Source organism: Theropithecus gelada, chromosome X, assembly GCF_003255815.1.
Source record: "Theropithecus gelada isolate Dixy chromosome X, Tgel_1.0, whole genome shotgun sequence".
Lineage (NCBI taxonomy): Eukaryota > Metazoa > Chordata > Mammalia > Primates > Cercopithecidae > Theropithecus > Theropithecus gelada.
In genome coordinates, this window is record NC_037689.1 from 61,824,667 (window position 1) to 61,847,109 (window position 22,443).

General features: G+C 38.1%; 1 protein-coding gene across 1 annotated transcript in view; it reads right to left on the bottom strand.

Annotated features, from left to right (window-relative positions):
- PCDH11X (protocadherin 11 X-linked) overlaps positions 1-22,443 on the bottom strand; it is a 793,677-nt gene that overhangs the window by 379,910 nt on the left and 391,324 nt on the right. Inside the window, exon 6 of the mRNA XM_025372080.1 lies at positions 15,512-15,592. Within this exon, the coding sequence (XP_025227865.1) occupies positions 15,512-15,592 (81 nt within the window). The remainder of the gene's footprint in view (positions 1-15,511; positions 15,593-22,443) is intronic.

A 22,443-nucleotide genomic window follows, 5' to 3' on the forward strand; every position in this document is an offset into this window, starting at 1 on the left:
CAAAAATTAGCTGAGTATGGTGGCATGCACCTATAATCTCAGCTGCTCAGGAGGCTGAGGCAGGAGAATGTCTTGAACCCAGGAAACGGAGATTGCAGTGAGCTGAGATCACCATTGCACTCCAGCCTGGGCAACAAGAGCAAAACCCTGTCTCAAAAAAAAAAAAAAAAAAATCTATTTAAGAAAATGGTTTGCACCAAAATTATGCCAGAAGTCAACAATTAATCTAATGGTCATACAGTAGACCCATAAAAGAGATTGTGAAATGGTTCACTTTGATTTTTATTATTTTTAATTTTAACTCTAGATTACATCAGCAAGTGTTTTAAAGTAACTAATATTTGCTGCTACAGATCTGAGCAAACTCAGTGATGTTTCTTTAAAGACAATATCTTAAATTTGCTTATAATAGTTCTAGATTAGTCAAAGTAAGTATTTTCAGCATATAACCTTGTGCTGATCAGATAAACTGATATACAAACTTAACTCAATGGAATTTTTGTTTCCTTAACAATAACCCTTGCCAAAATCAACAAAGAGGCACAGGCATATAATGTCTCTGGCCTTTATCTAGCCTTCCTCTACAGATACTTCTGAAGGTTCTCAGCCTGCTCAACTGCTTGAGGTAATAGCCAACTTTGCCTCAGACCAGAATCAGTCTGCACCATTCTGCACCACACCTACCACACCGAGCAGTACTTCATATGTGTATATATATATATATGTGTGTGTGTGTGTGTGTGTGTATTGTATATAATGTTTTCGTTTCAGTCGGGATCTCTCTTCCGTCACCCAGGCTAGAGTGCAGTGGCAGGATCTCCGCTTACTGCAACCTCGACTTCCTGAGCTCAGGTGATTCTCCCATCTCAGCCTCCCAAGTAGCTGGGACTAAAGGCATGTGTTAGCACACCTGGAGTTTTTTGTATTTTAGTAGTAATGAGGTTTCGCCGTGTTGCTCATGCTGCTCTCAAACTCTTGGGCTCAAATGATCCACCTGCCACGGCTTCCCAAATTGCTGAGATTACAGGCATGATCCACCATGCCTGGCCTCCTGGCAGTACTTTAACAGGCCCAGTCTCACTATCTAAGCACAGAATTTAATGTGTTACTGTAGCCATGGAAACCTAAATGTCCATGTTTGCTAAACCAATTGCACGTGGCTATGTTTCCCTGCTTCCTGTTTTACCTTCCAATTTTCAGATGAGATTGGAGGGAAAACACGGAATTGGTTATCTGGTTATTGAACATCTTCCATATGCTCACTTTAGAAACTTTATTGTGCTAACCTTCATGGCAATTCTATAAGAATGATATAAATATCCCCAAGTTACAGATGCAGAAACAAATTCAAATAATTTGTCACTTGTCTCAGGCTCTATGTATAGTTAATGAGATAGTCACTGACTGCATTCTTACTACAAAGAGAACCAAATAATGAGGTTGCCTAACCCTGAGTATCATCATTGATCACATATTTTTTTCTGCAGAATGTTTCCCTCCAGATCAGGACTTTTGGTGTCCTAAAGTTAGTCCAAATTCATCAAATTCCCTCTTGCACATTTGAATGTGCCCTGCTGGCAACTCTTCTTTGAGGATAATACCTTCATCCCAAATGTGATGAGGCCCCCAGCTCTGGCCTCACCTATTCCTGGTGTTTATTCCGCTCTCAAGTGGCCTCCATTTCACTCTCAATGTGCTTTACTTATGAGTCCTCATGATAAACCAAGTGACAAGCTTTTAGCAGCTTGGTTTCAGTATCGTCAACAAGGCTACTTCTGTGATTACAAACGCAATTTGTTTTGCTTGGGTGCTAGACATTGCTGGAAGACTCATGCACGGGCTGATGAGTCATAATCCAAAACTCTGTGTAAACAAATGATTCATATGATAGAAGTATATTCACCCTTGATTTCTTCCTTATATTTGAAAACTGAAACTCAGTATTTTATTCATTTGATTTATTATTATATTGAATAGTGCTTAAATTCTATAATTTATTTTCCAGAGCCTAATAACCAGTAGCTATAAAAGGCATAGTAGCAACTTTTTTTTCTAAGTTGGTTGCCAATATTTTGTGGTCCAAGAGCTTCAGAAGAATGGTTCCCATCTGTTGTGCTATGTATTCATCTGCTATGGGAGCTCATAAGCCTTTTATCTATGGACATGACACCCATCTGCTCTGTTGCTAAGATTCATTAACATGCCATGAGAATCGTGGGATGTCAGGTCACACCTGGGATACATGTTCACTGAGAAGCCATTATGTATAAATATAAGAATAGGGGACAGTGTATGATCGGACAAACAGCATGGACTTTAGACAGAATATTTATGTTTAAATTCCCCTATCAAACACTTGCAAACTGTGCAACATTAGGCACATTATTTAACCTCTCTGAGCCTCATTTTCCTCAACTGAGGAATTAATGGCTATACAACAATAAAGCTGCTATAAGGACTGGATGAATTGAAATTATTACTTTAGAACACTTAATATAATGTCATTAGTAATCACTTAAAAATAAAAGTTACTAATGATTAAAAGCAAAGTACTCAAACGGCTAAAGGTAAATGACAATGACAATGACAAAACCTTAGGACTCTGGGCAGAGAACAATGTTGAATATTTTCCATATGTCTAAAAATAAAACCCTACACTTACAAATAATGTTATCACATCAGGGTGTGTTGATTTTTTATATTTAGTCTTTCTACTGTCTAAAGAGTTACCTCTAAACTTGTCTTGGCATTTGAGGCCTTCAGCAACATAATTCTTGAAGATGAAAATTACTCTCAAAAGTTCCCAGATTGTGGCCAGGCACGGTGGCTCAAGCCTGTAATCCCAGCACTTTGGGAGGCCAAGACGGGCGGATCACGAGGTTAAGAGATCGAGATCATCCTGGCTAACGCGGTGAAACCCCGTCTCTACTAAAAAAAATACAAAAAACTAGCCGGGCGAGGTGGCGGGAGCCTGTAATCCCAGCTACTCGGGAGGCTGAGGCAGGAGAATGGCGTAAACCCGGGAGGCGGAGCTTGCAGTGAGCTGAAATCCGGCCACTGCATTCCAACTTGGGCGACAGAGCGAGACTTCGTCTCAAAAAAAAAAAAAAAAAAAAAGTTCCCAGATTAAGCTTTGAAATAATTCTGGCCTCAAATCTTTCCATGATAATAGTTAGCTTATGTTTCTAAAGAACATACACATTTTCCACACAACTTAAAGAAATCATACCAAAGAAACACATCCTGAACTTCAAGCCAAAAGATAAGTGTATTGGACTTTGAGGAAAACATTAAACTATGAAGTGTGTGATTCAAAAACATTTTCTTTAAGTGTGAGTATCTTAAAACTATAAAAAATATCACCTGTTGTGAAACTGTAGCTGACAAGTAAAGGAAGTTAATGATATGTGCACCTTGGAAAACTTTGTATTGTTTTCTGACCCCAGTGAATTTTTTTTCAAGATACTTCTGTTGCTAATAAAAGAGCATTCCAGGCCGGGCATGGTGGCTCATGCCTGTAATCCGAGAACTGTGGGAGGCCGAGCGACCAGCCTGACCAACATGGAGAAACGCGGTCTCTACTAAAAATACAAAATTAGCCAGGCATGGTGGCACACGCCTGTAGTCCCAGCTACTCGGGAGGCTGAGGCAGGAGAATTGCTTGAACCAGGGAGGCGGAGGTTGCAGTGATCCAAGATTGCACCATTGCACTCCATCCTGGGCAACAAGAGCAAAACTCTGTCTCAAAAAATAATAAATAAATAAATAAATAAATAAATAAATAAATAAAAGAGCATTCCAAGGGTCAAACACTGTGACTCATGCCTGTAATCCCAGCACTCTGGGAGGTCAAAGTGGGTAGATTACTTGAGGCCAGTAGTTTGAGACCAGCCTGGTCAACAGGGTGAAACCTCACCTCTACCAGAAATACAAAAATTAGTGGAGTGTGGAGGTGTGCACATGCAATGTCAGCTACTTGGGAGGCTAATGTATGAGAATTGCTTGAGCCTGGGAGGTGAAGGTTGCAGTGAGCTGAGATTGTACCATTGCTCTCCAGCCTGGGTGACAAAGCAAGACTCTGTCTCAGAAGAAAAAAAAAAAAAGCATTGCAAGTAGCCTCACCACACAGACACAAATTGAAATCAATACAAAAATATTACCCTAGCATAGTCTAACATTTAATGAATCAAATATGCATAGTCAAGAAAGGTAGGTTTCCCTGGAAAAGAAGTAAAGACACTAGTGCTGACTTTTAACCTGAGCATCTAAATCTTCCTTTGGGGTGTTTTGTTTATAAACAAAACAAAAACTCAAATTGATGTGACTCATTGTGTCAGAAATTATAGACCATTTGGAATATGAAAGATTTATATAAGATGTAATTTTATTTTATGAAAACTGATTAGCCAAATTCCTGTGGATTTCTTAATTGTGCTGTGGTAAAATATAAGATCAATGTAGCAGTTCCTTCATCTAGTAAATTTGCTGCTAACAGATTGAATTAGTGATCCTGTTAGCACGATTCCAGGATTAGGTCATTCTTCAACATTGCTAATTCTCACATTCCATCACTCTTAGTTTCTCTCAACCTACAGAAAGATTTTCATTAAAGATTATCATAGTAGTTTACTGATATAGTTTGGCTCTGTGTCCTCACCAGAATCCCATGTTGAATTGCAATCCCCAGTGCTGAGGGAGGGACCTGGTGGGAAGTAATTGGATCATGGTGGCAGATTTCCCCCTTGTTGTTTTCATGATAGTGAGCGAGTTGTGAGGCTATCGGGTTGTTTGTAAGTGTGGAGGACATCCCCCTTCACTCTCTTCCTCCTGCTCCCACCATGGGAAATTGTGCTGGCTTCGCGTTCACTTTCTGCCATTATTGTAAATTTCCCGAGGCCTCTCCAGAAGCAGAAGCCTATACAGCCCGCAGAACCATGAGACGATTAAACCTCTTTTCTTTATAAATTACCCAGCCTCAGGTATGTCTTTAGAGCAGTATGAGAATAAACTCACACAGAAAATTGGTACCAGAAAAGTGGGGCATTGCTATACAGTTACCTGAAAATGTGGAAGTGACTTTGGAACTGAGTAACTGGCAGAGGATGAAACAGTTTGAAAGGTTCAGAAGAAGACAGGAAGATGAGGGAAAGTTTGGAACTTCCTAGAGACTTGTTAAATTGTTGTGACCAAAATGTGGACAGTTATATGAACAATGAAGTCCATGCTGAGGTGGTCTCAGATGAAGATGAGGAACTTACTGGGAAATGCAATAAAGGTCACTCTTGCTATGCTTTGGCAAAGAGACTGGCAGCATTGTGCCCCTGCTCAAGGAATTGGTTGAACTTTTTAAGAGAGACGATTTAGGGTATCTGATGGAAGAAATTTCTAAGCAGCATAGTGTTCAAGATGTGACCAGGCTGCTTCTAAAAGCCTATACTTACTTGCATAAACAAAGAAATTACCTGAAACTGTAACTTATATTTTAAAAGGGAAGTAGAGCATGAAAGTTTGAAAAATTTGCAGCTCGGCCATGTGGTAGAAAAGTCTATTTTCGGAGCTGGGTGCTGTGGCTCAGGCCTGTAATCCCAGTGCTTTGGGAGACCGAGGTGGGTGGATCATGAGGTCAGGAGATCGAGACGATCCTGGCTAACACAGTGAAACCACGTTTGTACTAAAAATACAAAAAAAATTACCTGGGCGTGGTGGCTGGCACCTGTAGCCCCAGCTATTTGGGAGACTGAGGCAGGAGAATGGCATGAACCCAGGAGATGGAGCTTATAGTGATCTGGAGTCACACCACTACACTCCAGCCTGGGCAACAGAGCGAGACTCTGTCTCAAAAAAAAAAAAAAAAAAAAAGCCCATTTTCTGTGGAGGAATTCAAGCTGGTTGCACAAATTTGCATATGTAAAGAGGAGCCAAATGTTGACAGCCAAGATAAAGGGGAAAATGCCTCGAAAGCATTTCAGAGACCTTCACGGAAGTCCCTCTCATCACAGACCTGAAGGCTTGGGAGAGAAAAATGGTTTCATGAGCCGTGCCCAGGACACTGCTGCTCTGTGCAGCCTTAGGACATGGTGCCCTGTGTCCCAGCTGTTCCAGCTCCAGCTGTGGTTAAAAGGGGCCAAGGTACAGCTTGAGCCCTTGTTTCAGAGAGTGCAAGCCCCAAGCCTTGGCAGCTTCCACATAGTATTGAGCCTACCGTTACACAGAGGGCAAGAGTTGAGGCTTGGGAGCCTCTGCCTAGGTTTCAGAGGATGAATGGAAAAACCTCAATGTCCAGGCAAGACATCTGCTGCATGTGATGAAGCCCTCAGGGAGAACCCCTACTAGGGCAGTACAGAGGGGATATGTGGGGTTGGAGTCCTCACACAGAGTCCCCACTAGGGTACTGCCTAGTGAGCTGTGAGAAGAGGGCCACTGTTTCCAGACCCCAGAATGGCAGATCCACTGAGAGTTTGCCCTGTGCGTACCTAGAAAAGCCACAGGCACTCAATGCCAGCCCATGAAAACAGCCAAAAAGGCTGTACACTGCAACGCTGCAGGAGTGGAGATGCCCAAGGACTTCGGAGCCCATCCCTTGCATCAGTGAGGTCTGGATGTAAGACACGGTATAAAGGTAATTATTTTGCAGCTTTAGAATGTAATAACTGCCCTGCTGGGTTTTGGACTTGCATGGGGCCCGTAGCCAATTTGCTTTTCCCGTTTTCTCCCTTTTGGAATAGGAGGATTTCCTCAATGCCTGTACCCTCGTTGTATCTTGGACATGACTAATTTTTTTTTTTTTTTTAATTACGGGCTAGTAGTCAGAAGGGACTTGCCTTGTCTCAGATGAGACTTTGGACTTCAGTTTTTTTTTAGTCAATGCTGGAATTAGTTAAAACTTTGGGGGCCTGCTGGGAAGGCATGACTGTGTTTTGAAATCTGAAAAAGACATGAGATTTGGGAGGGGTCAGGGGAAGAGTGATATAGTTTGGCTCTGTGTCCTCACTCAAATCTCATGTTTAATTGTAATCCCCAATGTTGTGGGAGGGACCTGGTAAAAGGTGATTGAATCCTGGGAGCAGACTTCCCCCATGCTTTTCTTATGATAGTGAGTGAAATCTCACGAGATCTCGTTGTTTGAAAGTGTATAGGACTTCCCTCTTCACTTTCTCTCCCCAATGCTTCCACCATGTAAGATGAACTGGCTTACCCTTCACCTTCTGCGTGATTGTAAGTTTCCTGAGGCTTCCATAGCCATGCCTCCTGTACAGCCTGCAAAATTGTGAGTCAATTAAACCTTTTTTTCTTTATTAATTACCCAGTCTCAGATAATTCTTTATAACAGTGAGAACAGACTAATACATTTACCATTTCTAAAAAATTGCATTTTGGGGGGCATTTCAACACCTTATATTCTGTATGGTCTGTGTATCTTATTGTTTATTTCTTTTCACTCCAGCATCATAAAGGATCATCTTACTTTATCATATGCAAATATATGCAAATATATATGTTTGTTTGTTTGTTTGTTTGTTTCAGGGACCATCTTCTGTTCTTGCTTTTCATTCTTGGTGAGAAACTATAATAAAGTGATTAGGAAAATGAGCTTTGAAGCCAGACAAAGGGAGTTTGCATCCTGTCTTTTGTACTCACTAGCATCTTTCTGTTCCCCAATTTCCTCATTTATAAAATACAGAAAATAAAAATAATAGTTTTAATAACAGTCACAGGTTAGTAACGAAAATTAGATGAGTTCATGTTTTAAATGTTTAGGAGACTGCCTAATATATAGTAAATTTATATAAATTTTTTAAAGAAAAGAAAAAGTTTTTTTTTTTTTGAGACAGAGTCTCACTCCGGCACCCAAGCTGGAGTGCATTGGTGGGATCTCGGCTCACTGTAACCTCTGCCGCCCGGGTTCAAGCGATTCTACTGCCTCAGCTTGCTGAATAGCTGGGATTCTAGGCACCTGCCACCACACCCAGCTAATTTTTGTATTTTTAGTAGAGACGGGGTTCCACCATCTTGGCCAGGTTGGTCTTAAACTCCTGATTTCGTGATCCACCCGCCTCGGCCTCCCAAAGTTCTAGGATTACAGGTATGAGCCACCACGCCTAGTCTAGAAATAACTTTTATGACCACATTTGGCTTCCATCGTCTTTCCAAAGTGATCATTCTTTCTAATGTCTTTATTTATCTTGTATCATTTTACATAGCACTATTTTATGTCCTTTTTGTGCCAGAAGTCAGTTATGCTTTTTGTAGAAGACATGAGTCATAAGCTGTGACCATTGATATTTGGAAAATTAAAGTCAAACAATAGGTTAATTCCCCACTCCCATATATTCTACAGCAGTTGTCTAGTGCTGTTATTCCAAGCTACTTATTTCTCAGTAAATATAAGACATGATTACAAAATATTGTATTTAATGAAGTACAGTGGTAGTCAAGATATTGTCTAAATGCATAATTAGAATGGCATCTTAGTAGAATAATTTTTTTACAAGCCAGGCAATTGCTATTCAATGTCATAGAAAAGCATGAAAAAGTCCCAATAAGTCGACCCCAGTTTTTATTTTGTTTCAGTTTGTTTACAGAATATCATTCAGTTTTAGACTTGCTAACTCATTATAATTGCCATGAATCAGGGGAAGGGAAGGTGAAGGGTGAATTTATTGTGGAAGGGGAAACGATCAAATCATCATAAAATGCCACATTACAAAAAAATAAGAATTCCATGCTAACTCGCTTATACATATGGCATGTGCAAAGCTGATCAACTGCCATTTTTTTGAGTACCTCTCTATTTCCTCTAAGTATTGCACAGCTGCTAGCATATTTGCTGCAGTGAATGTTTTTGATCCCATTGGCCCCTAGAAATTGAAAATATGTTCAGGGTGATTTGATTTATCTTCTGAAGTTGATTAAAACTAACATTAATTTTTGAAAACCTAATTTAGGACTTCATTATATTTACTCCAGTTATGTATCAAAATATTTTTAAAGATGCTAACAAAAATGATCATTATCCTAATAAGGAAATAGACATTCTCATTTGATTTTCTTTACTCAAAGAATAAATTGACCTATGATTTCACAATTCCCACAATAATTAGTTGAATACTTGGTTTTTCAGCTAGGATCCACTGTTTTATGGGACACCACTGCAGCATTTGCCAACTAAAAAAAAAAAAAAAGAAAAAACCCACCAGGCGTGGTGGCTCACGCCTGTAATCCCAGCACTTTACAAGGCTGAGCCAGGCAGGCAGATCAGCTGAGGTCAGGAGTTCGAGACCAGCCTGGCCAACGTGGTAAAACATTGTCTCTACTAACAATACAAAAATTAGCCGGGCATGATGGGGTCACCTGTAATCCCAGCTACTTGGGAGGCTGAGGCAGGAGAATTGCTTGAACCTTGGAGGCAGAGGTTACAGTGAGCCGAGGCAGTGGCCTTGCACTCCAACCTGGGCAACAAGAGCAAAACTCTGTCTCAAAAAAATAAAATTAAATTAAAGATTTTCAAAAAGTCACTATCTGTATCGTGAATGTTAATTAATTGGCATCTAGATTGTTGAATGTGGCATTATCAAAGTATTTAAAGATTTCAATGGAGGAATAGAAATGATTTAACTTCTAAATTGCACTCTACTTCCACTAGTTTCTATTTTCAGAATATTGCTTTTAAAATTCCCCAAATTAAGTAATGAATATCTTGTTAAGAATAAGATATTTCATAAGAAACCATAAAAGTTGATTCATGAAATAAGTATTTTTTTTTTAAGCTTTTCAGGGGCAAGCACAATGTTCCTTAAAAACAAGACTGAAAAGCCCTTATCCGTACATACTTTGCCTGTAATAATACCATATACACAATGTAACCCATCAGTCTATGGTCTATCTTAAATTGCAATTGAAGCCTCAGGCACTCAAGGCTGTCAGATAACTTTAAAAAGATCTTCAAGAAAAAAGTGCCCCTTTTATAAGAAATAATTGTGTCAATAACAAGATTTTATCTTTGCTAACAGACAAAAGAATTGGTAATTGGTAAATCAGTAGAGTTAATTATATGGCACTCCATTTACCGGAATGCAGTCAGAAATAACTACTTGCTTAGATAAAAGGTCATTCATTTATGCCTGGGTGCAGTAGCTCATGCCTGTAATCCCAGCACTTTGGGAGACCGAGGTGGGTGGATCACCTGAGGTCAGGAGTTCGAGCCCAAGCCCAGCCTGGCCAACATGAAATACTGTCTCTGCTAAAAATCCAATAATTAGCTGGGCATGGTGGCAGGCACCTGTAATCCCAGTTACTTGGGAGGCTGAGGCAGGAGAATTGCTTGAACCCAGGAGACGGAAGTTGCAGTGAGCCGAGATCATTCCATTGCACTCTAGCCTGGGTGACAAGAGCGAAACTCAGTCTCAAAAAAAAAAAAAAAAAAAAAAAAAAAAAAAAAAAAAAAAAAAAAAAATCATTGATTTAGCATCTTCTTATTCATCGAGGAAAAGTGTTATATTACAATGTCTAATTCCATCTGACTTCTATTTATCCCAGTGATACTTGATGTCATATTGGTAGGTTACATTTTATAATCTTAAGGTGCCTATTTGAAATTGTGTGCTTTTCTTCAACACTTCTATTCTGAAGACCACTGCAATGGTTTCTTAATCAAACATTCAATAAACGTGTAGTATAATTCTGAGATGCCTCTTGGATACAGGTGTAGGTGGGATTATTATGTTATGTTTGCCTTGTATTCTACATTCTCACCAATTTTCTTGAGACTGAATCAGCAGGGCATGACTTGAAAGTCATAGTAAAACCACCTTTGCAAAAATTATAATTAAGAAAATTATTACAGTGAAAGAGATTGGACCTAACTGACCCCATTTTGCTTCTAACTGCCAAGCTATCCGTGTTCATTCCTGGGCATAGCATAGGCTGAACTGTCGGAGGAACTTAGTTTATGGTTTAACTTTGATACAAAGACCATAATAGCCTGATATGGTTTGACTCTGTGTCCCTACCTAACTCTCACTTTGAATTGTAATAATCCCCATGTGGCAAGGGTGGGACCAGGAGGAAATAATTGAATCATGGGGGCAGTTCACCCTATGCTGTTCTCATGAGATCTGATGGTTTTATAAGGGGATTCCTCCTTCCCTCAGCACTCACTTTGTCTCCTGCCACCAGGTGGCTTCCACCATGATTATAAATTTCCTGAGGCCCCCTTCTCAGCCATGGAGAACTGTGAGTCAATTAAAACCCTTTGCTTTATGAATTACCCAGTCTCTGGTATTTCTTCATAGCAGCATGAGAACAGGCTAATACCATAAATTCGTACTGAGGTAGGGGGGTGCTGATATAAGGATACCCTAAAATGTGGAAACGATTTTGGAACTGAGTAACAGGCAGAGTTTGGAACAGTTTCAACGGTTCAGATGAAGACAGAAAAATGTGGGAAAGTTTGGAACTTACTAGAGAATTGTTGAATAACTTTGACCAAATTGCTGATAGTGACATCGACAATGAAGTACAGGCTGAGGTAGTCTCAGATGGAGATGAGCAACTTATTGGGAACTGGAGAAAAGGTCACTCTTGCTATGTTTTAGCAAAAAGAATGGTGGCATTTTGCCCCTGCCTTAGAGATCTATGGAACTTTGAACTTGAGAGAGATGATTTATGGTGTCTGGCGGAATAAATTTCTAAGTGGCAAAGAGTTCAAAAGGAAGCAGAGCATAAAATTTTGGAAAATTTAAGCCTGACGATGTGATAGAAAAGAAAAACTCATTTTCCAGGAGAAATTCAAGCCTGTTGCAGAAATTTGCATAAGTAATGAGGAGCCAAATGTTAATCACCAAGACAATGGGGGAAATGTCTTCAGGACATGTTAGAGACCTTCCTGGCAGCCCCTGCCATCACAGGACCAAGATCTAAGAGTGAAAAATGATTTTATGGGCTGGGTCAAGGTCCTTCTTGCTCTGTGCAGCCTCAGGGCATGGTGACCTGTGTCCCAGGTGCTTCAGTTACAGTCATGGCTAAAAGGGCCCAACATATAGCACAGGTCATTGCTTCAGAGGGTGCAAGTCCCAAGCCTTGGTGGCTTACATGTGGAGTTGGGGCTGCAGGTGCACAGAAGTCAAGAATTGGGATTTGGGAACCTCCACCTAGATTTCCGAGTATGTATGGACACACCTGGTTGTCCAGGCAGAAGTTTGCTGCAGGGGCAAAGCCCTCATAGGGAACTTCTGCTAAGGCAGTGCAGAAGGGAAATGTGGACCTGGAGCCCCCACACAGAGTCTCTACTTGGGCACTGCTTAGTGGAGCTGTGAGAAGAAGGCCACCATCCTCCAGACCCCAGAATGGTAGATCCTCCAACAGCCTGTACTGTGCACCTAAAAAAGCCACAGACACTCAGGGCCAGTTTCTGAAAGCAGATAGGGGGTAGGCTGTACCCTGCAAAGCCACAGGGGGAGAGCTGCCCAAGATTGTGGGAGCCCAACTCTTGCATCCACGTGACCTGGGTGTGAGATGTAGATTCAAAGGAGATCTTTTTGGAAATTTAAGATGTAAAACTGCCCTATTGGATTTTGGACTTGCATGGGGCCTGAAACACCTTTGTTTTGGCCAATTTCTCCCATTTGGCATGGGTGTATTTACCTAATGCCTGTACCTCCATTGTATCTAGGAAGTAACTAACTTGCTTTTGGTTTTACAAGCTCATAGGAGAAAGGGACTTGCCTTGTCTCAGATGAGACTTTGGACTTGGACTTTTGGGTTAATGCTGAAATGAGTTAAGACTTTGGGAGACTGTTGGAAAGGCATGATTGTGTCTTGAAATGTGAGGAAATGAGATTTGGGAGAGACCAGCAGTGGAATGATGTGGTTTGGTTCTGTGTTCCCACCCATATCTCACTTTGATTTGTAATAATTCCCATGTGTCCAGGGTGGGACCAGGTGGAGATAATTGAATCATGGGGGCAGTTCCCCTCATGCTGTTCTCATGACAATGAGTTCTCACAAGATCTGATGGTTTTATAAGGGGTTTCCTCTTTTGCTTGGCACTCAGTGTCTCTTCTGCAGCCCTGTGAAGTGGTGATTTCTGCAATGATTGTAAATTTCCTGAGGCCTCTCCAGTCATGCATAACTGTGAGTCAATTAAACTTCCTTTCTTTATAAATTACCCAGACTCAGGTATTTCTTGCTAAAAGTGTAAGAACATACTAATACATAGCCCTTTCCCAAAACCAACTTCTTTCTTGTCTGGGATCTAAACTGCCTTTGCAGGACTAACATATTAGCCACAAGATTAGGAATTATGGTTTACGAGTCATGCAGCTGGAGGCTGCAAGATTCTGAACCCCCCAAATTGCTCCTGGGGATAACATCTCTATTGTAAACCCTAAGATCAGTGCTTGAGGTATTTTCAAGACCCTGCACTTGATGGATCAACTGGTACCACCCAGATAGGTAAACTGACTCAGCAAAAGAAGACAGCTTCAACATTCCCTTGATTTCATCTCTGACCCAACCAATTAGTACTCTCCACTTTCTGACCACCTACCCACCAAATTATCCTTAAAAACCTCCATCCTCTCCTGAGTTTTTGGGTAATAATAAAACTCTAGTTTCCTGTACAGCTGACTCTGTGTGAATTAAACTCTTTCTCTATTGTAATTCTCCTGTCTTGATAAATTGGCTCTGTCTAGGCAGCAGGAAACGAGAACCCATTGGGAGGTTACGATAGTTTCAAACTTGGTGAAACTTCACTAATTCAGGCTGGAATAACTTAAAACTTGTGACAATTTGGACAGAATCCTGGGTTGGGATTCACTTTTATAATATTAATCATATCTCCTCACAGTGCATAAATTAATTCTGAAACTCTTTGTAAAGAGCATAAATTAAATCTGTGAAATATTGTAGGATGTTATAATTACAGAACACATGACTTCCATGAATTTCAGATGTACACATAAATTAATAAATAATTAACATGATCCTCCTTCCATTCCATTTGGGTTATATATCTAATAGTCTAGATTCATATTTATGTATTTACATTATTTGAATTTCTTTATCCTATAAAAAATAAAAGACATTTGAAAATAACTAGGTAGAAGGCAATTTATGGATATTAATTTGTTACTAGAGGAGTCAGATTCAGGACTTTATTAACAACGGTATAACAACCAGTCATAGAATACCAAATAACATATAGATGTCTGGACATTGGCCTTCTAACCCCATTTTTTTAAGTCCTCTTAAAACCTATACTAGGAAAACAAATTAGAATTGAACTTTTGGTCACATTTTTTAGCTGTCCCGACCAAAATAAGTAAAAGTGGTTGCTTTACAAATACACTTTATGACTTGATTTTTAAAAACAAATTCAGACTGGTTGTGTTAGAGTAGGTAGCTATACAGACATGAGCAGGGCAGAAAATGCTCCTCCCCCAAGAATGTCAGGTGACCATCAGGTGATGGTCAGGCTGTCATTAAACTGTCTCTTTAAAATAATAATCAGTCGCAGCAGAGGCAAGGAAAGGGAGACTCCCAAAAGATAGAAAACACCTGAAGCTGGTGATCAGCAGCTTCCCAATAAGATCTCAGGAGTTGGGTGAGTGGGCTCAAACATGTACGGTAAGAGGCAAAATGGCAGAGTTTAACTGGTATATGACCTTCCTCTAGGAATACTCAACTGGTAAGGGAAAAATGCCTCAAATGATCATGCGCACAACTTCAGTAAACACACTGCAAATGTGGCTCCTCCCAAGTGCTGACAGGCCACTGCAGGAGGATAGCCCATCCCAACAAAAAATCAAGGAAGAAGACACACAAACCTTGGATCCATGCCAATGTATAAAAACCTCAAGTCAAGGGTTGAACAGGGTACTTGGATTTCTCAAATTGCCCACTTGGCCCTCTACCAAGTGCAATTTGCTTCCTTTCATTACTGCTCTGAAACTTTTTAATATACTGTCACTCTTGCTCTAAAACTTGCATTGGTCTCTCACTCATCCTTATGTTCCTTGGTTGAATTCTTCCCTCCAAGGGAAGAGTTTGCTGCAGACCTACCATATTTACTGCTGCTAATATTATCTCCCAAACAAACTTGTTTCAATGAAGTTTTACTAAAGTTTGCCTAATTAACATAAAAAGCAAATTATGCTATATTATGCTAAAGCTTAAATTTAAGTCATATTATAAAACAGCAGTTTTACTTTTTTTCAATCCATGATTACAAAACTACACTTAAGCATCAGCAGAATAAACATTTAGAAGATGCTTTTAGAGAAATACTTTTACCTGATCCAACAAGTTAATTTCACTGTTATTATCAAATCACACTAAAAAGATATATATTTACTGTCATATTTTCAACAGTAAATTTTGAGTCCAGCACAAAATCACCTGAGGAAATGTAAGGGAACAGACATTGTGTACACTACTTAAGAGTATTCCTCATACCTTTATAAAAATCATTTAAAAGGAAGAGGGAGGAAAAATCATAGGGCTTTTTTCATACCTGTGGTTGGGGATGAATCCAGACCTCCACAGTAGTAGACTCTTTCATGGGGGTGCAAGATCGCATGATCTCCTTCATTGGCTTTAGAAGGGAAGAAAATAGAAGTATTTTAAGCTGTTTGTTAAAAGTAAAATACACAGTACATTTCATATTAACATTGCCTACAGGTAGCTAAAATAGTGCCTGGGTAAATTATCTCTTTTTAGAAATCATAGTTTATTTATGTAACAAATGGTTATTGAGGGTTAACCATATGCCACACGTAGCTCTAGGTACTAGAGTTAAAAAAGAGAAAAAAAAGAAAATAAATTTATTTTCTCATGGAGTTTACATGGAGTTCTATTATATGTTCTATTAAACATATGAATGAAATTGTGGAGGACAATTTAAATGATACCAGTAACCCCAGTGCTTTGGGAGGTCAAGGTGGGAGGATCACTTGAGCCCAGCATTTTGGAGGCTGCAGTGAGCTATGATTCTGCCACTGCACTCTAACCTGGGCAGCAGAGCAAGACCTTGTCTCAATAAAATAAAATAAAATAAAGATAAAAAAATTAAATATTTAAATGGCTGACATTTAAGCTGTAGAAAATTTCTGTCCAATGCTTTTGCAACCTAATGGCTTCAAGGGTTATATTTGTGAATGTGCTCTTGTTGCAAATTAAAATCAATCTTGTGTGTGCCACCACAACACAAATTTGCTATTTGCCATAAAAGATATGTAATAGATGTGATAAATGCCAAGGGATTTAATAGATGTGATAAGTGCCAAGTGTATTGAGGACGCAGATCCTCTGCAAATTATCATCGTCTTTTCAGGAATTAACAGATTTTACCAAAGATGTTCAGTTGTTACTTATGTAAGGAAGGAATACCAAGTTGAAAGTGATTGAAGAATTATCCTATATCTTGGCTATTGTGATTAGTGCTGCAATAAACATAAAAGTGCAGGTATCTTTTGGATATATCAATTTTCTTTTCTTTTTCTTTTTTTTTTTTGGATATATACCCAGCAGTATGATTGCTGGATCATATGATAGATCTATTTTCAGTTTTTCCAGGAACATCCTTACTGTTTTCCATAGTGGATGTATTTACATTCTCATCACCAATGTGTCAGCATTCCCCTTTCTCCACATCCTCTCCATTATCTGTGTGTTTTTGTTTGTTTGTTTGTTTTGTTTTTGTCTTTTTGTAATAGCCCTTTTACCTGGAATGAGATGCTATTTCATTGTAGTTTTTATTTGCATTTCCCTGAAGATTAGTGATGTTGACAACTTTGGGGATAAATACCCAGAATATATAAGGAACTCAAACAACTCAACAGAAAAAATTGATTTAAAAATGGGCAAAAGATATGAACAGACATTTCATAAAAGAAGACATGCAAATGGCCAAAAGGTACATTTAACTTTTTTAAAAAAAAATCAAGTTTATTTGGGTTGCATTTCACATGCACATTTTAAGCATCTAATTTAAACATTCTCTGTCAACTGTGGGCAGTTCAACGTCTGCTAGGCTGCCCTCTGTCTAATATATAATGCTGTATTCATATGTCCATTTAATTAAGCAGGGATGCGGTTTTACGTGGTTAAAAGTATAAGTCTACGTGGATGTATCTTGCACATTTAAATTTGGCAAGTAAACATGTCTACTGTATAACATGCTTCAGTATTCAAACATTAGAAAAAATTATTTTGCTTTGTTTTGTACAAAAATAAGAACTTAAAATAATCCCCCCACCCCTGCCAATATTCTATCACTCCCCGCTCCCTCCAAAATCCCATAGTTATAAGACTAAAAACCAGGAAATCATCTAATAGAATAGCCCCAGTATACAGGACTACTGAGATCTAACTGTAATGCAAGTGAGAGAAATGACACTTGCAGGAAAACTTAGTGATTAACTACATTTATCCTTGACTGTTTTAAGAAAATGAACTATGGTTCATCAGTGACACCTGAGAAATAAAATGCAGATCTGCATTTCTCTTTCCTTACATGTACCACATACTGAACCAAACGATCTTTCCTTTTATGGAATTAGATGTCAAACTTTCAAGAAAAGAATAAAATGCTTTATAAGAATCACAGTCTTTGTAGATTTAAGCCACATTTTAATTCAGTTCATATTAAGATAGTGCTCAGTGCCAAAAAGTGAGAAGTGTGTTTTAGCAATGATCTTAACGAGTCTTGAGAAATGTCACTGGCATTATTGCTAATAATAAAAAATAATAACTTCTAAGAGAAGGAAGGATAGATATTGGATCTTATTATTATTCCTAAGTTAGAGATTACTTGGTAATGGCTTAGACATTGGAAGGGAAGTTGACTTTGTTTAAAATTGCATTAACGCTTCAAGCACAAATACATTGTTTCAGTGGTGATGCTGTGTAAAGAAATAGACATATGTGAGAGAAAACGGATAGGTTTATATTATTTCCCACCTTTTAGAATCTAGAAATTCTATAGATTAAAAATTACCGGTAATTTTCTTGAATTATTTTATTTATGGAGGAGGTAGGAAGAGGCTGGATCGTAAGAAGCACTGATTAAGAGTAAATGCTCAAAATTCTATTAATTCCATCTTTTTTGTCAAAAAGTAAGAAAATTTTAAGGCAAATTCCAATTCACAGAAGTGAGAATTATTTCTCAAAATATACACAATAATAAAGTTTTTCAATAAATGGAAAATATATTTGCAGCTTCCAAAGGACTCAGTCTTTCATGAAAATAATACGATGCAGGTAACCTAAAAGAAAAAAAATTCATTTCCCAAAATACATCTGCTTTGCAAAAATAGGCTTATGAAGCAAGATAATTTGATTGAACTTTCTAAATCTGGCCGGTTCTTCTTGCTGTTCTTAAATGTTTTCCTGACAGTGTCGCACAGCATCTGAGCTTTAGTAACTTCATGCATCAACTGCTTTCCTTAACTTGACTAATTGCAAATCTTCTGGGAGAGGTAAACTCAGACTGGTTCTGTGGTTTTGTGATTTTTTTTTTTTTTTTTTTTTTTTTGAGTCTCACTCTGTTACTTGCGCTGAAATGCAGTGGTGCAGTCTTGGCTCACTGCAGCCTCAACCTCCCAGGATCAAGGGATCTTCCCACCTCAGCCTCCTGAGTAGCTGAGACTACAGGCACATGTCACCATGTCTGGCTAATTTTTGTATATATATATATTTTTTGTAGAGACAGTGTTTCATCATGTTGCCCAGGCTGATCTCAAACTCCTGAGCTCAAATGATCTGTTTGCCATGGCCTTTGAAAGTGCTGGGATTACAAGTGTGAGCCATCTCACTCAGCCCCTGGTTTTGTGATTGTTTTCAGGACAAATGTGGAACGCTTCCTTTCTTCTGGCAATTAGAAATTGTATTGTAACTCAAACCTAATGGTAAGAAAATCACTCTTACAATAAGATCGTGCTATTTCTGAATACAGTCTCACCATGATTGTTTCAAAAAAAGAATCCAGAGGCGCATTGGTGCATTCAGCAATTACATTTCTTTCTCAAATGCAGTAGGTTTTCCACTAGAAATGTAAGTATGCTATCATTTTCTGGGTAATCAAACCCACCATGGAAATCTCAGGATTTACAAATATGTTACATTATAAATTGTCACAGTCATCACTTTATTTTAGTTACCAAACACTACAAGTGGGTATAACTGATCCATTATTGTTATCTTATTGCCATATGGTTGAAATACTGATAGATTAGGGCCAAAAAGGTCTCCTCAAATATGCATATGAGATAATTTTTGGAGAGTCCTATGCAACATCTAGCAGGATGATATATGCCTAAAGACATGTAAGTATGTGGGTGATGTTTCTAGTGATTACATTTATAAAACCTTTCCTTCATTCTCATTTCCATATAAGAAAGCATAACCCTTACTGTGGAAATAACATTAATCAAAACTATGGCAACGCTTACAAACATAAAGTGTAACTAGATACTTATTTTTCCCAGGACATATATAGATGAATGATTTTCATTAAAAGCCTTGACACAATATCAACTTTTAATTTTTATAATGTTATAGGACATGTTTTCTAATTGCTGTGAGTATAATCCAGAGGTTTCCTGAAATAGGAGAAACTCTCAGTTAATTACTACTCTCTTTAACGTTTCTTTTCTCCTGACATGCCTTTCTGCCTTATATTTGTTAGAGGTTTTGAGATGTATTTTATATGCAATATTTAAGGAAGAAAAGATAGATATTTAAAAGAGACTAAAATCTACTCAACAATATGGTGCAACACTGGAAAGGATAGAGCCTTTGGAATCTACATCTGGCTCTACAGTCTACTAGTTTTATGAAGTTTGTCAAGTTATTTAATATGATTCTCACCTTCATCATCTGTGAAATGAGTATAATAACATGAGCCTCATAACATACTTCTATGATACTGAGTTACTATAATAAAGTGCTTGGCATTTTATAATTATCCTCTTGGTTTGCACTATTATGGTTTTATCTTCTCTAACAACATGAAGCAGAAGCCATTCACCATGTGATTCGTTCTTTCTCTCTATTATTCTCTATCCACCTCTCTCTCCCCTTGTCTCTTTTCTAAGTGAAGCTATCACTTTAATACAAGAGAAAGGCCCTGCGCAGCCCTGCCAGTGATGGAGAATGCTGGCCTTACAATCTTCTATTCTCATTCAGAAATGACCCTCAGTTCTCATCAGTAAGGTACTATGAAGCAACTGAAATTTGTTGAAACAATTAATTCCAGTTACTTAGAGGTTTTTTTTTTTTATTTTTTTCATATATCTGCAAAATAAAAATTTACCACTGCTACAATAATATGATGAGTGAGGGTGCTGGGAACAGGTAAGGCAGACATTAACTATTCTTTACTTATTCCAATTGTTACATAATCTCTAGTTGGAAGAAGCCTCTTTTGATTGGACATAAATTCTTCTTACTCGGGTAAATATAAGTTTTTGTGTGAATTTAGTTGAAACTTCGAATTCAAAAGTTGGTTTTTAAAACTGGAGATTTCTCAAAAACTTAAATTTTGAGAACAGGTATGAATCATATTTATTAATTCTTATAGTAAGGATAACTATAGATTTTAAGTCAAATTGACAATTGAAAGTATGAAATAAATTGGCTACTTAAAAGTTATAGAATGTATCTATATTTGCTTAAAAATCAATGAAATGTCTTTTAGGTGGAGACAAGGAGAAAGGTTGTATTAAATAGGTTTAGACTTGGAGTTTGATATTTAGTGTTCGGTCAAAATTTTCAGGTATTGAGAATTCTCTTGCCTAGAAGGACTCTGTAGATGACATGCTTGAAGAAATATAACAACTATAAGCTTTCTTGTAAGTTACGCAGAGTAAAGCGTTCCCATATAAACTCACAGACTGAATTTTTACTGTGTTTTTTAGAGATGAGGCAAGACTAGAAAATACATAATTTAATAATGTTTCCTCTCCATGGGGAAATTGGTATACATTTAGCAGAACTAAAGGGACATGTAAAGCTATGTTTATGAACAGTATGGCATAGACAAGACATTGTGAATCTGGAACACCTTACGTTCTATGATTAATTCTCTTTTATTCCTTGTGTGTTTTTTGTTTTGTCTTGAGTTTTGTGTACATATTGGTGTCAAGAGACATGGATTCCTAAATGCAAAGCACAGTTTGATAGCTATGGATGGAATGTTTAGAAATGACTTAATGCCGGGTTAATATAAACCAAAATTTATTTTCAGATTTCATTTTTTTCTAGGATAGCTGCCATCATCATAGCTACAATGATGAGATCTTGAGTAAAATAGCGTTGAGTTATTTCATAGGCATGTTCAATATTTTCCAGACTAATCTGAGTCCCTCTGAAGTGGTTTGTCAGCACAAGGTAATGAGGATCCTCCTTCTGGATGTAGTTAGACCCAAGAGAAATGTGGAAAAAATGAGATGAATAATTTGGGAAAAATATATTCATTTATCCATAAGGAAACCAAGGGTTCTGCCAAAAGCAAACAGCTATCTAGAAATTGTCGTCAAGAGCAACAAATCACCAGGTGGAAAAATCAACAAGCTTGGAGCATTTAATTAGATCTTTTATCTTAATCATCAAGTCAAGTGTGTGTTCCTATGTGTGTTTAGGGAAGGGGGAATGTTATAGAAGGGGGATGAATTAACACTTAGAAAGCTCAGAGCTTTAACAAAACCCGACATGAGATTTGCCAGATGGTTTGGTACCGGATTGTAAAACTTGAAACTAATCTTCGTTTAAGAGTTTTAATGGTTGTATCGCTCTTATAAAGCCTCTTGCTCTTCTGCTAGGGTGATTCTGCAAAATTATAGATCAGGCTTTAAAGAACAGTTTCTATGAACAGAGTCTCCTTAAATCTCAGCTAAACTGAGCAAGAAGATTACATGTTATTATGATGTAGCACAGCAGGATCTCCCCCCAGCAAACATAATGACGTGAAAAAGGGATAAGAGGTCATCCAGAGAAGCACGGAAGAACAATGCTTTTCACACAGATTATCTGGACAGGTTGAAATATTGACAGTGCAAAATCTCTTAACGTTTCTGTGCAGAGCTCTGATCCTGACAAGCCTCTAGATCTAGACAGCAAGACCCAGTGATCGTATATCTCTATGAGATGGCCTGCCCTAGGGCACCTGGGAGACATTCTAGCTGTTCCAGACATTACTTGAAAAAAAAAATAAAGTATAATATTTATTTCTCAGATGAGAAATATCAATATCAATTTTATTTCAAGAAGACATTTTCCTACTTTTTATAATTTAAGTTTACTAAACTTTAAAAATGTATACTCTTGTTAGCATGTGAAAGAACAAAAACAGCACAGAACTATAATTCTGTGTATATTTTCATATTTCAATATCCCTGTTGAACAATAATTAAGACAGGTGCCATAAAAATGAAGCTGTATTGAATT